The sequence below is a fragment of the Loxodonta africana genome, chromosome 22 (assembly GCF_030014295.1).
Source record: "Loxodonta africana isolate mLoxAfr1 chromosome 22, mLoxAfr1.hap2, whole genome shotgun sequence".
NCBI lineage: Eukaryota > Metazoa > Chordata > Mammalia > Proboscidea > Elephantidae > Loxodonta > Loxodonta africana.
In genome coordinates, this window is record NC_087363.1 from 52,212,738 (window position 1) to 52,235,972 (window position 23,235).

General features: G+C 37.4%; 1 protein-coding gene across 4 annotated transcripts in view; it reads right to left on the bottom strand.

The window, feature by feature from the left end:
- The window catches only part of CNTN6 (contactin-6), a 232,094-nt gene that overhangs the window by 108,860 nt on the left and 99,999 nt on the right, over positions 1-23,235 (bottom strand). For 2 of the 4 annotated variants that reach the window (XM_023548001.2, XM_023548000.2), the window contains one exon: positions 3,394-3,573. The exons of 1 other annotated variant lie outside the window; for it this stretch is intronic. In XM_023548001.2, coding sequence (XP_023403769.2) covers positions 3,394-3,573 — 180 coding nt within the window. Of the gene's footprint in view, positions 1-3,393; positions 3,579-23,235 lie in introns of all 4 variants that reach the window. One more of the 4 variants, XM_010590042.3, reaches the window with a different exon arrangement.

Below are 23,235 nucleotides of genomic sequence, written 5' to 3' on the forward strand. Positions count from 1 at the left end.
GGATGTTATCTCAAGGGGAAAATGTCAGGAAAAGAGATAGTCGACAGGGAAGGAATGAGAGCTACTGAAAGGATACATTGTTGTGTTGGCCACCAACCATGGCCACTGGTACGCCATTCTCCGTGAACGTATAAGGAGTCTTTATGAACCGTGTATTCAGGGAAAGAAAGAGAAAGCATTTATTCACTACTAGTCATTCAAGGGTAGTGCAGGAGTTAACTATTAGCCCTACTAGGCTGTGTGTGCTTGAGTGCTGGGATCTTGTTAAATGATTGACACTGTTCGGTAGCTCTGAGGCATGTATGCTTAAGGGCTGAAGGGGGCAAAGAACACCTGTAGCAGGAGACAAGATGTACTTAGTGTGGCACCCTAGATAAGACTCCATCAGGCTAATCCTGGAAAGCATAGTGCTGAGCTTGACACTATAGCAGTGGCTGGAGTAAAACGTGAGGCTAAGAGAATTTGAAATTCTTCACAATACAGAATCCAAGTCTTTCTGACGTCAGGATTTTTCCAGTGCAAGGTCTGCCTCCACTAAGATAGAAGGTCCTTCAGGGAAGAAATCATTCAGAAAATGAAATCAAGATGCCTCTATGTCGAGATTATCTTCTGTGGAGGTCAGGGCAACTTCCAATGGCAAAACATGTTTACCACAGTCTTGAGAGGCAAATCAGGGCAAGACTTAGAAGAAAGGGGTGTGTTAATAAAATTGAATTTCATTTCTGGGTATTATTAATGATTTCCTTCATTACAGATTTAAGTGTAGGTTTAAGGTGCACCTAATTTTCTGCTTAATGCAATGGCTGTAACTTTCAAACATATGATTAATTTAACGTGCCCATGAACAAATCTGTCTTGGAATAAGTACAGCCAAAATGCTCGTTAGAAGCAAGGATGGGGAGACCACGTCTCACATACTTTGGACATGTTATCGAGAGGGATCAGTCCCTGGAGGAGGGCATCGTGCTTGGTAGAGGGTCAGCAAAAAAGAGGAAGACCTTTAAGGAGAGAGAGTGACACAGTGGCTGCAACAATAGGCTCAAGAATAACAACTATTGTGAGGGTGGCGCAGGACCTGGCAGTGTTTCCTTTTGATGTATATAGGGTCCCTGTGAGTTGGAACTGACTTCACAGCACCTAACAACAACAATGATGTGCACACTGTTTGGATGCTTAGGATTCTGAAGAGCAAACTTTTAAATCTTCAGCTAAATAGGAAATTCATGGAAGAAACAGCTTAGCAATTTAAGATCTAAACATATGGGCTTGGGTTTTTGCTTTTTTTCCTTCTTGATTAATTGGTTGAGGAAAGCCACTTAGTTCCTCTGAATGTGTTCCATTTTCTGTAATAATAATAGTGTTTTTGTTCTGTTATACATAAGGTTGCAATGAATTGGAGCTGATTTGACAGCAACTAACAACGACAGTACTTCAGATATTTCTTTTGGGCATTACAAAAACAAAATATATGGAAGAATATCTAATATTACTTGTTTTAAAATTTCAACTTAAACAGCAATGAAATGAAAGAGAGAGATTATTTTTTTTGTTCAGGTACTTCTGACTGAGTCAATCGTCTGCTTTTTCTGGAGTACTTCAACACGTGTTTTAATATGTGACCAAGAAGCATAATTATTGTTTATTGACCAGTTAGCCAATCTCCCCAACAAGGACAGATTGAACCTGCTAAGTGGCTAATTTACTTGCAGTGAAATGTACATGAATGAACTTGGCTGCCATGTTGAAGAGCTATGGTAGAGTGGAAAGACAACTTTTCAAGGCCCATATTTTGGATGTGACAATTATTTCCTGTGAGATTGTGCTATAATTTCACTGAAAAATGGTCCTACCTCTTAAGATTATTCTAAGAATTCCAGGAATTAATATTTGTAACATCTTATATGTAAACAGAAAGTAGCTGTATCATTGCAGGGGAAAGTCCTTTATTACTGACTTCAAGTTTATAGATACCTCCATGTTTGGTTAATTTCTTGGGCATAGGTCTCTCCATTGAATACAAGAATGGGAAATCTTTTTTTAAAAACTTGCCAAAGTCTTTATTATCTTGGTGCTACTAAAAACTTCCAGTTATGTCCCTATTATTTTATTTACAAAGAATGCTAGATTCTAAAATCTTAAAAAAAAAAAAAAAAAAAGAGGAGCTATCAAAAATTACTTTTTTTCTTGGTTAGCATTGCTAAAACTATAGGGGAATAATCAGTAGGAAATCATATTCTATATACAAAATACTAGTATTCATTCCAGGTTAAAATTGGAAATTCTAAGGGAAATGGAAAATAATAAAACAAGGCAAAATATATTCTCCCCACAAGACTCTCACTTACCTTTCCCATGAGGCAATTACAATACCTCACACTTTTCTTGTTATCTAAATTTTTTTCTCCAATCATTTTATCATTGCTTATAAGCATGTCACATATAAAAATGTCACATAGAAAAGTATTTTTGCCCATGTATAAATACTGTTTTGAAAAGTTCTCTAGTGAAGATATGGAGCCCTGGTGGTGTAGTGGTTAAGAGCTCAGCAGTTAACCAAAAGGTCAACAGTTCAAATCCACCAGCCACTCCTGGAAACCCTATGGGGAAGTTCTGCTCTGTCCTATAGGGTCACTATGAATCTGAATCAACCCAATGGCCCACAACACCACCAACAGTGCAGATATATTTAATTCAACCAAGAAGTTAAGGGGTTCTTTAAAATCACCAAACATTTTTATAATTCTGAGGTATATCTTATGGTTTATTTTATATATATATACTAGAAAATTTCAAGCAAGTGTGCATTTTAGCCTGGATGAAAGAAGCCGTAAAGATGTTTGGGTAACAAATGCTTTCTTCATCTTTCTTAAATTCATGAGATATTCTGATAACTGTGGCAAACATATATTTATAATAAAATGATGCCATTTTTCTATTATAAACATATGGATAGAAAACTTTAGAAATAGAAACAAATATTGTGAACCACCATTTCAGTATTACCTTTTCATATCATTTTCTCCTTCATTTGTAAATTCTACTCAGAATTATCAAGATTGCCATAGGCTGCTGCTGAATGTTTTATGGGAAATATATTGGATTCCCCACAACTTTGTGTCCTAAACTCTTATGGCTTTAACGTGACACTGCTGATATTTTCAAGGCAATTATAACAAACAATAGCATGCATAGACTGCTGAAATTAAAACTATATTTTCAAGATAGCCATTCCCACCTGCTAATCATTCATTATACTAAGCATCCTGACCTGAAAATGTGTCTTTCCTATTTCTCCCATGACACATTTCCACAGCATGCTAATGGTTTTCACTATTTACTATGAAGGATATGGCCAAATATTCCATATACTTTTTTGAAATTCTATTAACTCACCATAGAAAATGAGTTGACCCTTTGCAATGTTTCTTCCTCGAAGGTTGCCTGCAGTACACTCATAGAAGCCTTCGTCTTCCTGTTGAAAGTTCGGGATTTCAAGGATAGCTTTGGATTTGCTGTACTTGACTTTCCCTGGCAACAGGCTTCCATCCATCCTCCTCCAACTAATATTAGGGACTGGACTAAACAGTTATACCTCATTAGAATAGAAGATGGCTCAGGCTTTATGAAAACAGGATAAAATAAGAGTATCCTCAAAAATAACTCTCAAGGAAAAGAAAATCTCTAGTTATGACCAGTTTTCAAATTATGCAGCCATTCATCACACACTCATCCAGTCATTGATTAAACACTTTATTAAGTGCTTGTCATGTGCAAGTTAGGGTGCTATGTTCAAGGTATGTGTTCTTGAATAAAATAGACACATTTCCTGCCCTCGTGGAGCTTACAGACTAGTGGAGAAACATACAGTTAACAAACGCAAAAAAAAATACTTAATTACAAAATGCAATAACTGAAAGAAAAGAAACAGTGCAGAGAGAGTAATATGATTACATCATTTTAAATATGGTGATCAGGGAAGTCCTCTAAGACTAAGCAGACTCTACATATATGTATTATAGATTTGAAGGCAAACATGGAGAATCTTTGATAACTATATTCATGCTTACAGGTCACTGAAGAGATATACGATGAGTGAACTAGATTATCAAGAGGGACCCATATGTATTGGAACTAGAAATTCTATGATCCTCAAAGGGATGTACTTATTTATACCTCACCTAAAATATATTAAATAAAATATGGATTTACAGTGTACCCAGTCTCCTCATAGGAAGGATTTGTAAAGAGACTTTTTTTATAGGAATTTAGTATAATGAAGTAAGGATAGCCACAGTATCTTTTAAAATACCAAAAATACATTTTGTATTATATGAATCTAAATGTCTAACAATACAAGGGATGAATTTAGAAATTCATGGTACAAATGTCCTCATTATAAGGAACCGCCGGGAATAAGTAAGTTATAACAGGAAAATATTCACTAATAAACTGATCGTTAGTAAAATGAATCCCTGGTTTTACTTCCATTAGCATCCCTCCTTTCCTACTAAGTCATCCTTCATTCCTTTATAAATTGTTTGATGTTTTAAATATTCCTATTTTAAATACATTTCAAATAATGATAACAGCAAATCATTTTGAAATGCCAAATTGTAAGTCTTGAAATAGATGCAATGGATTCAAGTCAATTAACAGTAATGTAGAAGAGCAGTCCAATCACATATGGAGTGGTTGCCAAATAAGATTCTACAGAATTTGAGCAGGAAACACCTACTGAAATAAATTTGTGGTGATAATTCAGTAGAGGCTTCAAATGAGGCAAAATGCAAAACAAAACAAAAATACCCTGATGAAGTGCTAGGAAATTTCTTTCTTTGTTTTTGGCAAAACAAAATTATGATCCTCCTGTGCATAACAAAGATAAAACACAGAAGGCCATATCATGTGCTCATGCATACTTTTTCTAAACACAGACCTCAAAATTAATGTTTGATTCATCTGTTTTTATCAGAATTAACACACAGCTATAGTCATAACTTGAATTTTGTTAAACACAAAACACCATGCTTATTTTTATAAATTTAGTTTTGTCCCTTTAAAAAACTTGCCACTTACCACAAACTTAGCTTGCCGTTTTAGCAAAATGGCATATTCCTGGCAACAACCAACCTTAGGTAACTAGGTTTCCTTAGACGTTCATTGATGGAATATCAAAAACAATTAAAAACGAAGTTCTAAAAGCCAATTTATTCACATAGAAAGATATTCACAAATTCTGGTGAATTTTACAGTATATGCAGCGTATTTGACGTTTTCCATAAAAATGTCAGGAAATGTACGTACATGAACATATTAATGATGATTACCTGTGGGAAGTTGAGATGTGAATGATTTTCACTTTCTTCTCTCTCTCTGCTTATCTTTATTTCCCAATGTTTTCTTACAATTAGTGTATATTGCCTCTAATAAAGAATTTCTATCTTTGATGTTTATGAGGGAGGGGAGAGGTAGGGATGGAAAAACACTAAATAGGAAAAAAAGAAATTCTAAGAAAATTTAAGAAGAGGATATTAAATAGAGGTTCTGATACTTGTCTGAGTTCACCATTCTTTGTCAAGAGAGATTGACTATTTTCCCCATTAAACCCCAAAATCCATTTCCATCCAGTCGATTCCGACTCATAGTGACCCTATAGGACAGAGTAGAACTGCCCCATAGGGTTTCCAAGGAGTGCCTGGTGGATTTGAACTGCCAGCCTTTTGGTTAGCAGCTGCAGCTCTTAACTACTACACCATCAGGGTTTCCATTTTCCTCGTTACGTCATAATTCTTTATTTTGACTGTATAAGCACATGTTAATTGCTCTTTTTACATAGCTAACTAAATCTCTGAACCAGTTGATTGAACATTTTTTGCATTACTAATAATAACTGAAACAACAGCACAACAAATGTCTACCATTTATTAACCACAAACTATGTAGCAGGTACTGTATGTGTGTATAATGTATATATATAACTTAATTTGCTTTTCATATAGCTACAAGTAGCATAGCTGGGATTTATACCCAGGTTTCTTTGCCTCAGAAGCTGTGTGCTTAATCACGAGGCAATATAGCCCCACAGCTGCTCTACAACTTGGTATTTGTGGCTTCACAAAAGTGAATCTTCAATAAGCGGCCCAATTAAGTGGGGTAAAAGCAACAAATTCCACCAAATCCTAACTATGTCTACTTTCTGAAAGAAAAAGCACTTTGAGATAACAATGATGAATGAAAAGGGTATCCTATATTAGTATGCTTTTCCAATAAGAGTAATATAGCAAATTAAACCAATGCTCCACCCATATCCTCTCTGATCCATTATTCATCCGAGATCTCAGTGTGCTTTTAACAGGCAGTACAAGCCCTGATGGATGGCACAGTTGTTAAGAGCTCAGGCTGCTAACCAGAAGTTCGAATCCAGCAGTCACTCCTTGGAAACCCTACAGTGCAGTTCTGTTCTGTCCTTTAGAGTCACTATGAGTCAGAATCAACTGGATGGCAAAGGGTTTGGTTTGGCTGGAACACATGTGATAGAGCTCTGGTAGTGCAGTGGTTAAAGTGCTTGGCTGCTGACACTAAGGTCAGCAGTTCGAACCCACCAGCCACTCCCAGGGGAAAAGCTGTGGCAGTCTCCTTCTGTAAAGATTTACAGCTTTGGAAATCCTGTGGTTCCACTCTGTACTATAGGGTCACCAAGAATCAGAATTGACTTGGAATAGACTCAATGGCAACTAAAAACAACAACAACAACCCATACTTCTTTGTTGGTGAACTGTCCTCTAGCTGTAGTAGCCAACTTTATCCTCACAGACAGCAACAAACACATGGGGATTTACATGCCCCCAGGGGCACTTCTTAACCAATGATTGACTCTGGGATACAAGTGCTCCAATTCCCCTGTCCCTGATTTGGACAATACTAGTTGTGAGCACATCTCCCCTACAGAACTGAGCCAAATTTACTTTCTGTAGAATTTTGCTTCATGCCTTCACACTGCTTGACTTCTTTCCTCTCCATGTCTCACTTTCCCATCCTCCTATGGGTTCTTCCTAAGTACTCTTGTAAAAGACCACTTTCTTAAAATTATCCTTTTCTGGCCTGTTTTTACGAAATCAAATTAATTAGAATCCTCAATAAACTAATCATGTGTAACTTTAGTTATAATACCAAATGTAAAAAAGACTTAAACCAAACCTGTTGCTGATAAGTCAATTCCAACTCATAGCAACCCTACAGGATAGCGTAGAATTGCCCCACAGAGTTTCCGGGGAGCAGCTGGTGGATTCAACCTGCTGAACTTTTGGTTAGCAGCAGAGCTACTAACCACTGCACCACCAGGATTCCATATCAAATGTGAGTAATTCTTAAATACTTCTGAATAATCCTATTTCTATATAGTCATAAACACACAGAAATCAAAGTTTGTGGAATTGAACACCAGTGGCATGAAAGACCAAAGAATGAGTAGGTCCGTTGTGAAAACCCATGAACTATGGAGCATATTTTAGGAACTTAGCACTCTAAATTACACCAGAATAATAGCAGAAGACAAGAGACGCAGAAGAGATAGGAGGCTGGCAGAGGCAGGTGAGTTTGTTACTTTAAAAAGAACATTCCTGTAGAATTTTACTCTTTTTTCTAGTCTAAATTGTACATGGAATGATGAATCTTCTCCGAAAAACCATTCAATTATGGAGAAAGGTGTAGGATTCTGTGCACTGGGTTCTAACTTAAGACCTTTTGATTTTGAAGAAGGATTTAAGAAGCAGAGTTCTGGGTTCTAAGTCTGCTTTGGGCATGTGTTTGATTTTTGTCTGCATTTTTTTTTTTCCTTAGAAAACCCAATCCTCCCTCTCTTTAGTTCATTTGATTTGGGTCCAAGCCTAAACCTGTTGCTTATAGGTCAGAGTAGAACTGCCCCATAGGGTTTCCAAGGAGCTGCTGGTGGATCCGAACTGCTGACCTTTTGGTTAGCAGCCATGCAGCTGATTAAACCCCTGGTTCAGGAAAGAGCACATGTTTCAGGCCTTGTCTTGAGAAACTTGCACACCCTGGCCACCATGACTGGCCCAGCATGGAAACCAAGGCAAGCAGAGACAATCAGGCTCAATTTGGGAATGCTTTTGGAAGAGATTTGAAAGAGAGGTTCTTTTTCTACTGGGGTTTGCCGGAATAGTGAGATAGAGTCTCTGATTGTCTAGTCAGTAATTTCCTCCCACGGGGAGAAATTATCTTTGAAAACCAAAGCTAATACAGAAGAAAGAAACTTGGAATTCTTCATCTGCCTGGATCAAGTCACGCCTGATGCCAAAAAATTTTGTCTTTGAACATTTTACTGAGTCATCGCATTTCCTATTTTGGTGTAAGTCCATTCGTGTCTTTTTTCTGCTACTTTCAACCAGAAGAGAACTGACAAAATGAGTACCTGGATTAAAATGCTAAGTCTGTTACTTAATGTTTGTGTGGTAATCGAATGATATGAATATGGTGGATTCCTTCTGGATATATTTTATGCTCTAGACATCTTAGAATCTCTAGGGTAACTCAGACCATCAAAAAATAATCACCCTGACTTTTTAAAAAATTTAAAAAGTCTTCTCACCTTGCATTTTGTGACTGCATCGCATGTTAACAAGATTTCTAATGGGAGAAAAATCAAGCGGTTTTACAAAATTTCACAGTTACTAATTAAATGCTGAGAATTTTTCGAATCTGTTATGTCACTGCTAAATATGAATGCCACAGCCCTCTTGATTATCACTGGTAATGTGAGATATAGAGTCAGAGAAAATAAATGCAAAACAGATTATTTTAAAATTCATATGCATTTTAACAAAAAGTTTGCATTTTATCCTGGAGTATTTTATGAAGACATCAAATTAACTGCTTTAGATTTCACACCTTCTCTCTTCTGAAGCCATCCCAAATGGGCAGTGGGTGGGAAGAACTGGAATCAATGAAAGATTAAATTATTTTTATAGTGAGCTTTAGTTTCTTATTGCAAGTTAATTTTCCAAGACACACCACTCTATGTTAATAATAACAACAACGATAAGGCTATCATAATAGAATAATATTATGTATGTATTGGAACCCTGGTGGTCTAGTGGTTAAGAGTTCAGGCTACTAACCAAAAGGTCAGCAGTTCAAATCCACCAGCTGCTCCTTGGAAACCCTATGAGGCAGCTCTACTCTGTGCTGTAGGTTTGCTATGAGTCGAAATCGACTCGATGGCAATGGGTTTGGTTTCAGGTTTATTTATGAATTATAGAGTGAAATGGAACTCTAACACTAACCAGCCATGTCTTTTTAAGACTGTGATAGATTGAATCGTGTCCCCCCAAAATATGTGTCAACTTGGTTAGGCCATGATTCCCAGTATTGTGTGGTTACCCTCCATTTTGTGAATGTAATTTTATGTTATAGAGGATTAGGGTGGGATTATAACACCCTTACTAAGGCCACATCCCTGATCCAATGTAAAGGAAGGTTCCCGGGGTGTGGCTTGCACCATCTTTTATCTTACAAGAGATAAAAGGAAAGGGAACTGAGCAGAGAGGGTGTACTTCATACCACCAAGAAAGCAGTACTGGGAGCAGAGCATATCCTTTGGACCCAGGATTCCTGCACAGAGAAGCTCCTAGTCCAGGGAAAGATTGATGACAAAGACCTTCCTCCAGAGCCAACAAAGAAAGCCTTCGCCTGAAGCTGATGCCCTGAATTTGGACTTTTAACCTACTTTAACATGAGGAAATAAATTTCTCTTTGTTAAAGCCATCCACTTGTGGTATTTCTCTTACAGCAGCACTAGAAAGCTAAGACACAATCTGATACTGAGAGAATGGAGTGCTGCTCTAACCGAAAACGGAAAACAAAACCCCTTGCCTTCTAGTCAATTCTGACTCATAGTGACCTATAGAACAGAGTAGAACAGCTCAACAGGGTTTCCAAGGAGCACCTGGTAGATTTGAACTGCTGACCTTTTGGTTAGCAGCCATAGGTCTTAACTACTACACCACCAGGGTATCCTGCTGCTCTAACAGATAGCTAAAATGTGAAAGCAGTTTTGAAACTGTGAATGAATAGAGGACCAGCAGCGACAGAGAACCAGAAGCAGAAAAGCCAGGAGACTAACGCCAGACAGCGCTGGAGCTGATCCATGGAGCGAGAGAGCTGAGGTGCCTTTGCACAGGAGGCTTCCCCGCAGAGTGGGGTCCCCCCAGGCACTTATCGGTGGAGTTACAGAGTTTTGGAATACTTGCCCCAGCAGAGCAGATGTGGGCATGAGACCCGAGGGGCAGAGAGGCCAAGGAACCCGGAAACAGAAGCTGAAGAAAAAAGGAACCCCAGCTGCCTCAGCCTTGAAAGGTATGGCCATGACCTCTGGGGTTTCAAAGGTGGAGTCGGAGTCGTGGCCTCTAGTATTTCTAAGGGTGGAGTCACCACTCAGATGGACTAGAAGAGTGGTACATCTAAAGCTGAGGGAGCAGAGTTGCCATTCCAGAGGGCCTGGAAGGCAGAGCTGAAGCCCAAAGCCAAGGGACCTCAGCTCAAAATCCAGAGAGTATAGCTGATACCTAGAGTCTGGAATGTAGGGCCTTCATGTAAATGGTCTCAGAGAACAGAGGATTATTTTCAAAGCCTTGAGGGCTAGTTTAATGTGTTCTGCTGACTTGCTTGGTGGTGGTTTTGCCTTCTTTCCTTCCGATTTCTCCTACGTGTAATGGAAATGTCTAGCTTGCACCTATTCTGCCATTGTACTTTGTAAGCAGATAACTTGTATTCTAGGTTTCACAGATGAAGAGGAATTTTTTGAATTTTGGACTTAGAGTTGATTTAAGACTTTTGTTATGCTATGATGGGGTGAATGTGTTTTACGTGAAACAAGGACATGAATTTTGGGGGGCCAAAGGATGAAGTGTCATGGATTGGATTGTGCCCCACAAAAATATGTGTCAGCTTGGTTTGGCCATGATTACCAGTATTGTGTAGTTGCCCTCCATTTTGTGATTGTAATTTTATGTTGTAGAGGATGAGGATGGGATTGTAACACCCTTACTAAGGTCACATCCCTGAACCAATGTAAAGGGAGTTTCCCTGTTGTGCAGCCTGCACCATCTTTTATCTTACAACAGATAAAAGGAAAGAGAAGTGAGCAGACTGGGGGACCTCATACCACCAAGAAAGCAGTGCCAGAAGCAGAGTGCATCCATTGGGCCTGGGGCTTCTGTGCAGAGAAGCTAGTCTAGGAAGGTTGAGGACAAGGACCTTCCTCCGGAGCCAACAGAGAAAGCCTTCCCCTGGAGCTGACGCTCTGAATTTGGACTTTTAGTTTTTTTTTACCTTGAGGAAATGAATTTCTCTTTGTTAAAGCCATCCTCTTGTGGTATTTCTGTTACAGCAGCACTAGAAAGCTAAGACAGAGTCTTTAGAAGCATAGATTTTCCCATTTATAGAATAAGAATTAATAGTAGTATGCAATTCATGGAATTATTGTAAGGACTAGATGAACTAATTCATTGAGTGTTTAACACACCATCTAAAACTCAATAATTGAGCTAAACCAGAAAACTATACCCGTTGCCTTCAAGTCTATTGCTACTCATAGTGACCCTATAGGACAGAGTAGAATTTCCCCAGAAGGTTTCCAAGGAGTGGCTGGTGGACTCGAACTGCCAATCTTTTGGTTAGCAGCCTGAGCTCTTAACTGTTGTACCAGCAGGGCTCCAACACACTGACTAGCACATATTAAACAAGATTTTGTTATTAACATTTCAAAAGCAGGAACCCCAGCGTATATTTATTTGTTTTCTACCCTCAGTTAAGAATTCCATGTGACTAGGCATTCAATACAAATTTATTTATGGTATATTCATAAACATAAACTCAGATCTACACAGTATGAATTGAATGGGTACACAAGCATGGTCCACACATGTCCTTCTAAATAAATGTTCTCCCTCTCACCATTTCTGTACTGGCTGCTATGGTCATACTGCCCCCGATCATAGTTCATTTTCGTTTCCTCATCATGAGGGCAAGGATCTCTCAGGTGAGACACGGCATGCATTGCTGCAAAGGGCCTTTCACATTTTATAATCTTCTAGGACCATTGTGGTAGGAAGAAAGGAAATTAGACAAAATTCTTCAAAGAGAAGATAATTCTGTATAAGAAACCTGAGTATTTTTAATATTAATAACCATAAATTGAGTGCTTACTATAAACCAGGCATTGTGCCAGATAGCTTTCATATGTTATCTGAGTTAAATATTCAGTTGGCAGCCATTAACAATTCTAATTACCTTTTTGGAATGGTACTCACATTAAATAGGCAATTCCTGCTAAATTATTACCTGCCAATTCTCCTCTACTAAGAGTGTCAGAATAAGCTAATTTATTGTGATCCACCTTCTTGTTCTTTGTATTGCCACCCATTCAGTTAGAAGCACTAGCGGACTTCCTTCTTCTGTGACTTCAACATTCCTTTTAGGATCTACCTAGTTCCTCCCTGCTTGGCACAAACAATTATGTGCTCAACTACTAACTGGAAAGCTGGCCTTTAAAACCCACCCAGCAGTGCCTTGGAAGAAATGTCTGGTGATCTGCTCCTGAAAGGTCATAGCCAAGAATACCCTATGCAACAGTTCTATTCCGTGACATGGAGTTGCCATGAGTCAGAATCAACTCCACAGTAACTTTGTTGTTGTTGTTGTTGTTCCTCCCTGTTGATGATGGTAGTAATGCAATATTTGTTGGCCATTTATTTTGGCTCAAAATAAGTGATCTATTTAAAATACAAAGTTAATATATTAATCACATGAAGAATGTCATGGACCAAGGGGACACTTTGAGGGGCTTCAGAATGGAGAGTATTGCTAAATCTCTTATAACTGTGCCTGTTTAGAAGGTGAGTCAAAATAAATGATACCGTTATCAACCTGATTCCAGATATCAGTCATATTTGGCAACATTACCCAGTCAGCTCTAAAACCACAGCCCCACCATTTTTGTCACCTTCATTAGTATGATGTAGAACTTGAGCCTGGATGCAAATTATAATAAAGAAGGCCAATCTGAAGCAACTCACTCATCCGAAGTTTTCTCAGAACTTGGATGAGGGATTAATGCACATTGTGCTTACTTCAGAACAGGTCTTATAAAAGCCTATTCTTACTTGGTTCCTATTTTTTTTTAAATCAAGTTTGCCTAAAGTGTGGGTCTTTACAAATTGTGAAATACTACTAGATGATAAAAGCTAAGTTTTTATCTTTCTTTCTTTTTTCTTCTTTAATTTTGTGCTTCTTAAATAAGCATTGCCATAAATAAAGACTTTTACCCTGTTATCTTATGTCATCATGCTTTTACCGAGTGAGCATCCTATTAATTTTATCAGAAGACACAGAATACATTTGTTAACCATCTGGGATACTTCAATCCAAATTGGAAGTTAAATTAGAGCTTTCTGCACTCCAGTTGAAACTGTGCTTCAATTCTATACATTTAGCCCATAAATAGAATTTTCATTACAAGGTAAGTGCTATTTGAAAAAGCTTCTATTTCTTCCCGGTATTTCTTAAACCTCATTATCCACAGCTTAAACCCAGGCCATATTAAGATTTAAACTAGAAACTAGTACAGAGGGCCATTTTCCTAAGATTCTTGTATTTGGAATTATTCTTAATTTGAATCTCATTTCAGAAAATCTGGTCAGTGGCCATTTTTAATCAAAGAGAGTGAAGCAGAACAACAAAACCAGCAAAGAATGCCTTTGTTAAATTTTCATACTGTTCAGCTATCTGCTTTCATTTCCCCAACTTGAAATATTCATACAAAGAGCTTGGAATATAAGATTGTCCTACGGGGATACGATACGGATAAATTCATGAGTTCTGTAGAAAAGCCATCTCACTGTTACTGAAAGTAGGGAAACCATTTTCATCGAAAGTGCTGAGTGATGTAAATGGAGTCCTGATTCTGTCCTACTGGTCGGGGTCTATACAAGATTTCCCATAGGGAAAACATGGAACAGGTGTAATAGTCTGGTATTTGACATCGCAGTTGTAGCAGCCAATGGAAGAGCCATAAATGGTTTGTTCAAAATAACAATGATAGCAGAAAGGCATCTGCACTTATAATAAAAGGACATAGCAAATTTTATGTGACCTAAACTTTCTAAGCCTCAATTCCCTCTTTACATTACCTAGAAAAAACAATAGGTGCCTAAAAAAGCTTTTGAGAAGGTCAAATTGGATGTATCAGTGAGAGTGCATTCTGCAATATAGAGTTTGAATCAAAAATTAGTGGCTAATAATTGCATTATTAACATGATTATTACATAGAATTTCATCACACATCTGTCCGTTTGTCATACTGTGGTGGTTTGCATGTTGCTGTGATGCTGGAAGCTATGCCACAGGTATTTCCAATACTAACAGGGTTACCCATGGTGAACAGGTTTCAGCAGAGCTTCCAAACTAAGACAAGCAAGGATGAAGGACCTGGCGGTCTACTTCTGAAAAAATTGGCCAGTGAAAACCTTATGAATAGCCGTGGAACATTGTCTGATATAGTGCCAGAAGATGAGTCTCTTAGGTTGGAAGGCACTCAAAATGTGACTGGGGAAGAGCTAATTATTATTAACTTTTAATTTTGCATGATTAACATGATTGTTGTTGTTGTTAGGTGCCGTCAAGTCAGTTCCGACTCATAGTGACCCTATGCACAACAGAACGCAACACTGTCCGGTCCTGTGCCATCCTTACAATCGTTGTTATGCTTGAGCCCATTGCTGCAGCCACTGCATCAGTCCACCTCGTTGAGAGACTTTCTCTTTTCTGCTGACCCTGTACTCTGCCAAGCACGGTGCCCTTCTCCAGGGACTCATCCCTCCTGACAACATGTCCAAAGTATGTAAGATACAGTCTCACCATCCTTGCCTCTAAGGAGCATTTTGGTTGTACTTCTTCCAAGACAGATTTCTTAGTTCTTTTGGCCGTAGGTAGTATATTCAGTATTCTTTCCCAACACCACAATTCGAAGGCATCAATTGTTCTTCAGTCTTCCTTATTCATTGTCCAGCTTTCACATGCATAAGATGCAATTGAAAATACCATGGCTTGGGTCAGGCGCACTTTAGTCTTCAAGGTGACATCCTTGTTTTTCAACACTTTGAAGAGGTCCTTTGCAGCAGATTTACCCAATGCAATGCATGTTTTGATTTCTTGACTGCTGTTTCCATGGGCGTTGATTGTGGATCCAAGTAAAATGAAATCCTTGACAACTTCAATCTTTTCTCCATTTATCATGATGTTGCTTATTAGGCCAGTTGTGAGGATTTTTGTTTTCTTTATGTTGCGGTGTAATCTATAGTGAAGGCTGTGGTCTTTGATCTTCATCAGTAAGCGCTTCAAATCCTCTTCACTTTAACATGATTATCACATACAATTACAATGCTCACTAAGTATGGGAAGGTTTTTTAGGCCAAAGATTCCCTAGGAATTTTATTTCTATTTTCCGTTCCTTTTAACAAAAGTAAAATAAATACTAATTTATACAGGAAACATTAAGCTGGAGCCCATCATTTCAAGACGTGGTAAAGCTGAAGATGATACTGCATTTAGTAGTTAATTATTAGCTTTTCTATAATCTTTTACTGATGCGTAATATTAACCCTAGAGAAATATCTCTCCAACCATATGAATTCTATGCTGACCTATAGTAGAGAAAATGACGATTCGGTCAAGAGAGTTGTGGTCAGGAGGCCTGTGCTCCCCCAATTTATAGAGCTTGATCTTACCTCAACTCATAATCAGAAACTTTTATATAAAGAAAAGGAGACATTGAAAATGGAATATTAATATTTAATAATTCTATCATTATTATATCCAACATTTATGGAGTTTATATTATATGCCAGGCACTGTGCTTAGTGCCTCATGCAACTCACACAATAACATTATGAAACATACTCTTGCTGTTAACATTTTGTAGATAAGAAGCCTGAGACTTGGAGAAGTTCAGTAACTTGTCCAACATCACCCAGTAAATTTAAAAAAGAAATGAGTTTGAACCCAGGTTTGTCTTTCCATGGGTACCATGCTTTCCTGCTTCTGCATGAACTAAGCTGCTACAGAAAGAAGTGACCTTTATTAGGATGTGCAATGTGTACTTAGCACTATATTCTTTGTCTAACTATCTGTTGTGTTTTGGAGACAGTGGATAGAGTTTGTTTTTGTCCGAGACACAGAAAGTGAGATCATAGAGTTTTGTTGTTTGTTTTGTTTGTTACATATTGCATCTAAAACCAGTACTGGTTCTAGAGGTGGGCTCCAAGGTCAGCTGGCAAATAGGAAGGAAGTAACATACCCTTTTTTTTTCCTCCAATTTTATTCCAATTTGTTTTAGAAATGTCTCTCCTGCAACTGTCAGTTACTTAAAAAATAAGAACTGTGGGTCTCCTGAGAGAGGTGGTGATGGACTGGGACAGGAAGGATGAAGAGTTTCTTCCAGAAGTGTATCTATTTTTCTTGGATGATTTTTAAAGACTTTAAATTAGTTAAAAAAGAAAAACATGAAATTGAGAGGAATACTCGACATTAAATTCAGGGTATGTCCTTAAGATCAAAAAAGAAGTCCATCTACAGTCTTTCTTGAAGTAGCCCTGGTGGTCCAATGGTTAAGTGCTAGACTGCTAACTGAAAAGTTGGAGGCTTGAACCCACCAGAGGCTGTGCTGGAGAAAAGACCTAGCCATTTGCTCCTGTAGAGATTTACAGCCTAGGAAAGCCTATGGGGGCAGTTCTACTCTGTGGAGTTCTACTCTTACGGTCACCATGAGTTGGAATCAACTCTAAGGCACACAACAACATTCACCTGTTAAAATGGGTAAAATCCAAAGGGGGGAAAATGACATTATCAAATGCTGGTGAAGCTGCAGAGCAACAGGAATGCTCTCATTCACTGCTGGTGGGAATGCAAAATGGTATAGTTACTTGGGAAGACATTTTGCGAACGTCTTACAGAGCTAAACATAGCCTTACTATCAGGAGTGGATTATCCATTAAGCAAAGTAAACACAGGTTTACTTGTGTTTACTTACTAGCCTGTAGCGAACAATTTCACATGGGTTTCAGTTTGATGTGGTGTGGTGAAACCCATGTGAAACTTTTCACTACAGATTAGTAAGCAAGCACAAAGAAGCTCATGCTTATCTTGCTTATTGGATAATCTACGCCTGCTTCCTACATGATCCAGGTAATGCTCTAATGCTCTCCTAGGTATTTTCCCAAATGTATTGAGAACTTACGTCCCCACAAAAACCTGCACATCAATGTTTATAGCAGTTTTGGTCATAATTACCAGAAACTGGAAGCAACAAAGATATCGTTCAATAGGTGAATCTGAAAACTATAAACTGTGGTATATTCATACAATGAATATTATCCACCAAGAAAAAGAAATGATCAAGCCACAAAGAGATATGGAGAAATCTTAAGTGCATATTACTAAGTGAAAGAACCCAGTCTGAAAAGGCTACATACTGTATGATTCCAACTGCATGACTTCTAGAAAACTTAAAACTATGGAGACATTAACATCAGTGGTTACCAGGGATTTTGGGGGAGGGATGGGAAATGAATCGGTGAAGTAAAGGGGATTTTTAGGGCAGTGAAGCTATGATACTGTAATGGTGGATACATGACATTATGCATTTGTCAAAAGCTATAGGGCATTATAACTTATACTATATACATTTAAAAAATCATTTAGGAGTTTGGGGGATTCTAGTAAACATTTCAGAAAGTGACAAGAGAATCTGACTTTGTTACAAATATGTGAAGCAACCTCAATGGAGGTGGTTCGGGGGGAAAAGCTCTAAATAATTTTGGAAGTGAATGAAGTCTGCAAGACCAAAAGTAAACAAAAGTGCACATAAGTAGTATACGCCTGTCAAAAAAGTTTTTTCCCATGAGAGTATGGGTTAACAATTTTAATACATGCGTACTGGAATAGAACAGTTAAGGAAATGGATGACAGGTGGTGGGAGACAGGTTTTTTTTTTTTTTTCCCCCACCCTTGGCATGGACATTTATCGATAGCAAGAGAAAGAGACTAGAATGATCCCTGTGGCAATGGATTAGAGTTGGAGACATCAGTAAGAACTCATGTTTAACTAATATGGACTCCACAATATAATACAGATGGTTAGATATAAAAATATTTATAGTTACATGTATATATATAGGCTAGTATAAACACACATATTTATTTGCTCTGTCAGCTGAGAAGGCCTAAAACAAATGTCACCCCAATTGCAATGAGCACATGTAGTGCCCAGATACTGGTTTCTTTCTTTCTTTTTTTTTTTTTAATATTTTATCGTGTTTTAGGTGAAAGTTTACACAGCAAATTAGGTTCTCATTTAGCAATTTTTTGTACCTCTTGTTCTATGACATTGGTTACATTTTTCACATAGGTCAACATTCTCATTATTTCTGTTCTTTTTCTTTTATTTCCATTAATCTAGCTTCTTTTCCCCTCTTTATTTTATTGTCTTTGTTTTAGGGTAAATGTTGGCCTTTTGATCTCATATGGTTGATTAAGGGAGCACAATATTCATGGATGTTATTGTTTATTTTATAATCCTATCCATTATTTTCAATGATTCACCTATTGAAGGATATCTTTGTTGCTTCAGTTCCGAGTTCAAAGAATATCTTAGGGCAATGGTCTTAGGGATTCCTCTACTCTCTTTCGATCCAGTAAGCCTGGCCTTTATTAGGAATTTGAGTTTTATTCCACATTTTTCTCCGATTTTAACCATGACCTTCTGTTGTGTCCCTGGTCAGAATGATTGGTAGTGGTAACCGGGCACTATCTAGCTCTTCTGGTCTCAGGCTAATAGGGGCTGCAGTTCTCTTGGGGCCCAGATATTGGCTTCTAATACCATTCTGTAATAAAAGAAACTAGGGCTCCTTGGAGGAATGACTGATTCTAAGACTGGGGCAGGAAATACACAATATGAGCCCAGAGTATCTTATAAAAAAAAATAAGGGCCAGGAAATAAGATTGTGCTATATATATATATATAGATAGATAGATATAGATATAGATGGGGTTATGTCCACAGGCACAGAGGCCAACTGAAAAACTCACAATGACCAAAAGGAAAACAATTTGAGCAGCAATATAAATAAAGCAGTATTGAATTATAATCCATTACATATAAAATAAACATTTAGGAGTCCCACTGATTTTAATAAATGATTGAAAATATTAATAAATAACAGGGGAACTCTCCAATGAAGAAGAATTCTGAATAAATTATGTAGATAATTTACCCTAAAGCAGGGAAAACATAGTTCCCCACTTCTTAAGTGCAGGCTACACATTGTGACATCCTTCTCATGAGAGCAGTGTGGAAAGGGAGGATATGGAGTAGCTTTACAGTGGAGAAGGCTGACAAACACTATCTCAGCCAGGTGATCAAAGTCATCATCAGCAGTCATGAATCATTTTGCTAGTGTTGTACCCCTGATAAGATGTGATGAAAATGCCACTTTACCTCTGTGATTTTCATCCCCCAAACCCATCACCTCAGTCTAATTATGGAAATTCATCAGACAGATTCCAATAGAAGTGCATCCTATGATAAATACGAACAGCACTCCTGGAAACTGTCAAAATCATCAAAAATAGGAAAGTCTAAGATACTGTCATTGCCACAAGGAGCCTAAGGAGACATGACTACAGAAGATAATGTGGTACCTGCATGGAATTCTAGAATAGAAAATGGACATTATGTAAAAATTAAGGAAATCTGACTAAAATATTGACTTTAATTAATCATAATGTATCAATATGGGTTCACTGATTGTAACAAATGTACCATTCTAACATCCAAAAAAGCATTCTAACGTAAGATGTATATAATAGGGAAAACTGCACGGGGTTGGGGGCAAGAAATACAGGAATTTTCTGTACTATCTACTCTGTTATTTTCTGTTCTAAAACTGTTGCAAAAAGATAAAGTCTATTAATTTTTTTTTAATTGTCACAGGAGAAAAAAAAGCAAGAATGTACCATTTCTTAGAGATACAAAAGGCCCTTCAATAATACCCTAAGATTAGCTCTACCAAAAGAATTGAGAGTTAGCCCCTCCACTCTCAATTTAACAAAGGGCAGGCTGGGAGTAAGATAATCAGTAAAGTTTCCAGAGTGAGGATTCTTCACTCTTCCTTCATTGAAAGTCTAGAAGGAAAGAACAGATCCCAAGAGAAAAATGTGAATATGCATGGTTACAGCAATCCCATTTCCATTAGGCTCGCCAGGGCCTTTATATAATCTCTATTTTCCCAGGACCTGGCCTGGTACATGTCCCTTGGAGAATGTCTTGTGACTGAGAAAGTAAACAAAGGAATTAATGAATTAATGATTAAATGAGGTGCTCAATACACATTTTCTGAATTAATAAATATTGCATGTTCAATTTGCCAAATGAGTGAGTGAGACAATGTCAATAGTCCTTAGAAAGATTAAGCAGAAAGTCTCAAGTGGCAAATGCATATTCTGGGAAAATCTCTAATAAATCATGATACTTACAGAGACGATTTCCCTCCCTCATGTATGTTCCTTTTTGCCTCCTCACTCAAAGCAGCTTTGACTGTACTATTAGAAAATTAGTTACTATTTACTGATTGCCTATTGTGGGCTTATAGGGTCACTATGAGTTGGAATTGACTTGATGGCAATGGGTTTTTATTGCAGGCCAGGAACTCTGAGAGGTGAGTTTAATAGATGCCTAACCTTTACAGTACTTCTAGCTATTGACTGATCTATTTATCGATCTATTTATTGATCTATCGTTCTATTTTCCTTAAGTTTTATAGATAAGAATACTGAAGTAAGTGAGACTAACTTTTCCAAAGTTAATAGCTGAGCAGCTATTGAAAGAGGAGGTTAGGATTTATATTTTGATATATCTGAATGTAAAATCTGTGCTCTTTCTAGAAAACTATATTGTCCTGAAATGCTAGTGAATCCATTAATAAATCATTCAATGCTATTAAAAAAAAAAAAAAACCTGTTGCTGTCAAGTTGATTCTGACTTATAGCAATCCTATACGACAAAGTAGAACTGCCCATAGGGTTTCCAAGGAGCAGCTGGTGGATCTGAACTGCTGACCTTTTGGTTAGCAGGCATTCAATGCTATGGAGAGTACGAAAAGGAGCCCTACTGGCACAGTAGTTAAGTGCTAGGCTGCTATCTGAAAGGTGGGAGAAAGGTATGGCAGTCTGCTTCCTTAAAGATTTACAGCCTTGGAAACCCTTTGGGACAGTTCTAGCTTGTCTTGTAAGGTATGAGTTGGAATCAACTCGATGGCAATGGGTGTGGGTATAGAGAGTGTGTTTGTATGTGTGTCTCTGTGTGTTGAGGCTTTGTGATGTTGACTTTCAGTTTCTGAAAGATTGGCTTGAAGATTTGTCAGTTCTCAGATTTGCATGTATCCTTAGCAGAAGGGGGTATTTTATAGAACTTACTAGTATTTTATGCTGAGCAATATAAATGTCATGGTAAAATGAGGAACATTTAGCAAGAAACTAAAGAGGTCTGATCATACATTCTAGGACACATTGGGCAAGGAATTCTGTTCTCTATTTATTCAGTTCAGTTAAAAAAAAAAAGTCAAACTATTTATTAGATATCCAAATAGGAAATTATTAAGATACCTGACTGATTTTTGTATAGAAACTAATTGTTAAAGGGCTAAAAAGTTTGAATGCCCCTTACTTGATGTTAAAAAAACTATTGTATTCCATGAGTGGCCTAAAAAATCCTTCTGCAGTATAATCTGCAATGATGTTTATATGCATAAGAAGAAAAGCAAACATTGTATGAAATAGCTGCTCTGTCATCTGAAAGTTCTATAACACCTAGAAACATCACAGTGAGCCTTTACGTTTATTGCTTGACATTAATAGCCAAGCTGGGTATTATTTGCTTCATAAATTAGAAAAAAAATAAATAAGATATACATGTACTCATAAATATAAGTCCTCTGTGTGAAGGCTCCAGAACGCATAGTAACTAACATTCTGTAGTGCTACTAATTTTATTTACATTCCACAGCTCTGACAGCAAAGTTACTAAATTAAGATAAAAAAAAAAGGAAAGAAAATATGTTTGGTTGTTTACAAGAGCAGTATAATAGAGTTATGGGGGACATGAGCCTAATTTCTTCACTAAGAGCAAAGCCCCACATCTATTTAAAGGAGACACACAGATCCTTCAGTCAATCATACTACATTTGTGTAGCATGTGTACAGCAAGCTTCTCAGGGTATTTCACAATACAATTAATTTGTAGCTTAGAAAATAAAGAGTCTGCCATGTTAAACAAATAAGACATAGCTGAGAGCTGAAAGCTATGATTATGTCAGCTCTACAACTCCAACATAGAAAGTGAGTTACATATCCTAAAAGTCATAGCAATTACAGTTCAAGCAGTTATCCAAAGCTTTGTCTTAATTATTCTATACTCATGTCCACCTGTGTTGGTTTAAGATGGTTAGATTCTATGAGCAAACAGGTTAGCCAGCCTTCCCTAGACTTTATTCTCTATACACCTTGCCTGGATGATTGTAACAGCCGCCTGCATTGGTTACTATGAATGACACTATGTTTTCTGAGCTCTCCCTTATCATCTATTCTAGAGCTTCAGCAACGGTTAGCATTGCCATTATCACATATAACCAGTGGGGTATATGCTCCTTACCCACCCTAACTGAATTTGGAAGCTCTCATTTCCTATTATGAACACAAAGTTTGAATTTTAAAAAAGTTTTATTAGTTTCTTTTTTCAGTTTTTAATACACAAAATTAAAACTTGTATGTTGCTGAAATATTAGTAAATACAGAGAATCTAAATGGGAAATAGATCCATAATTCTATTCCCAAGGTAAAATCTGTATTAATATTTTGCTGATTTCTTTAAGGCTTTCCTGGGAGTTTATTTACAAATTTGAGGGTCAAACTGCATTTGTACGTGGGTGATTAAGTCATTTATTAAAAAGATAATTTAACATAAGGACCAAATGGCTATGATCATGCCCTCGAAGTCAGAACGAGGTATAGGTTTGAATCTCAGATCAGTAACTTATGTTCGTTAAGTTGATTTCTTTAAATTTCACTTTATTTAACTTCAAAAATGATCACTAAAAATAACACCTGGAT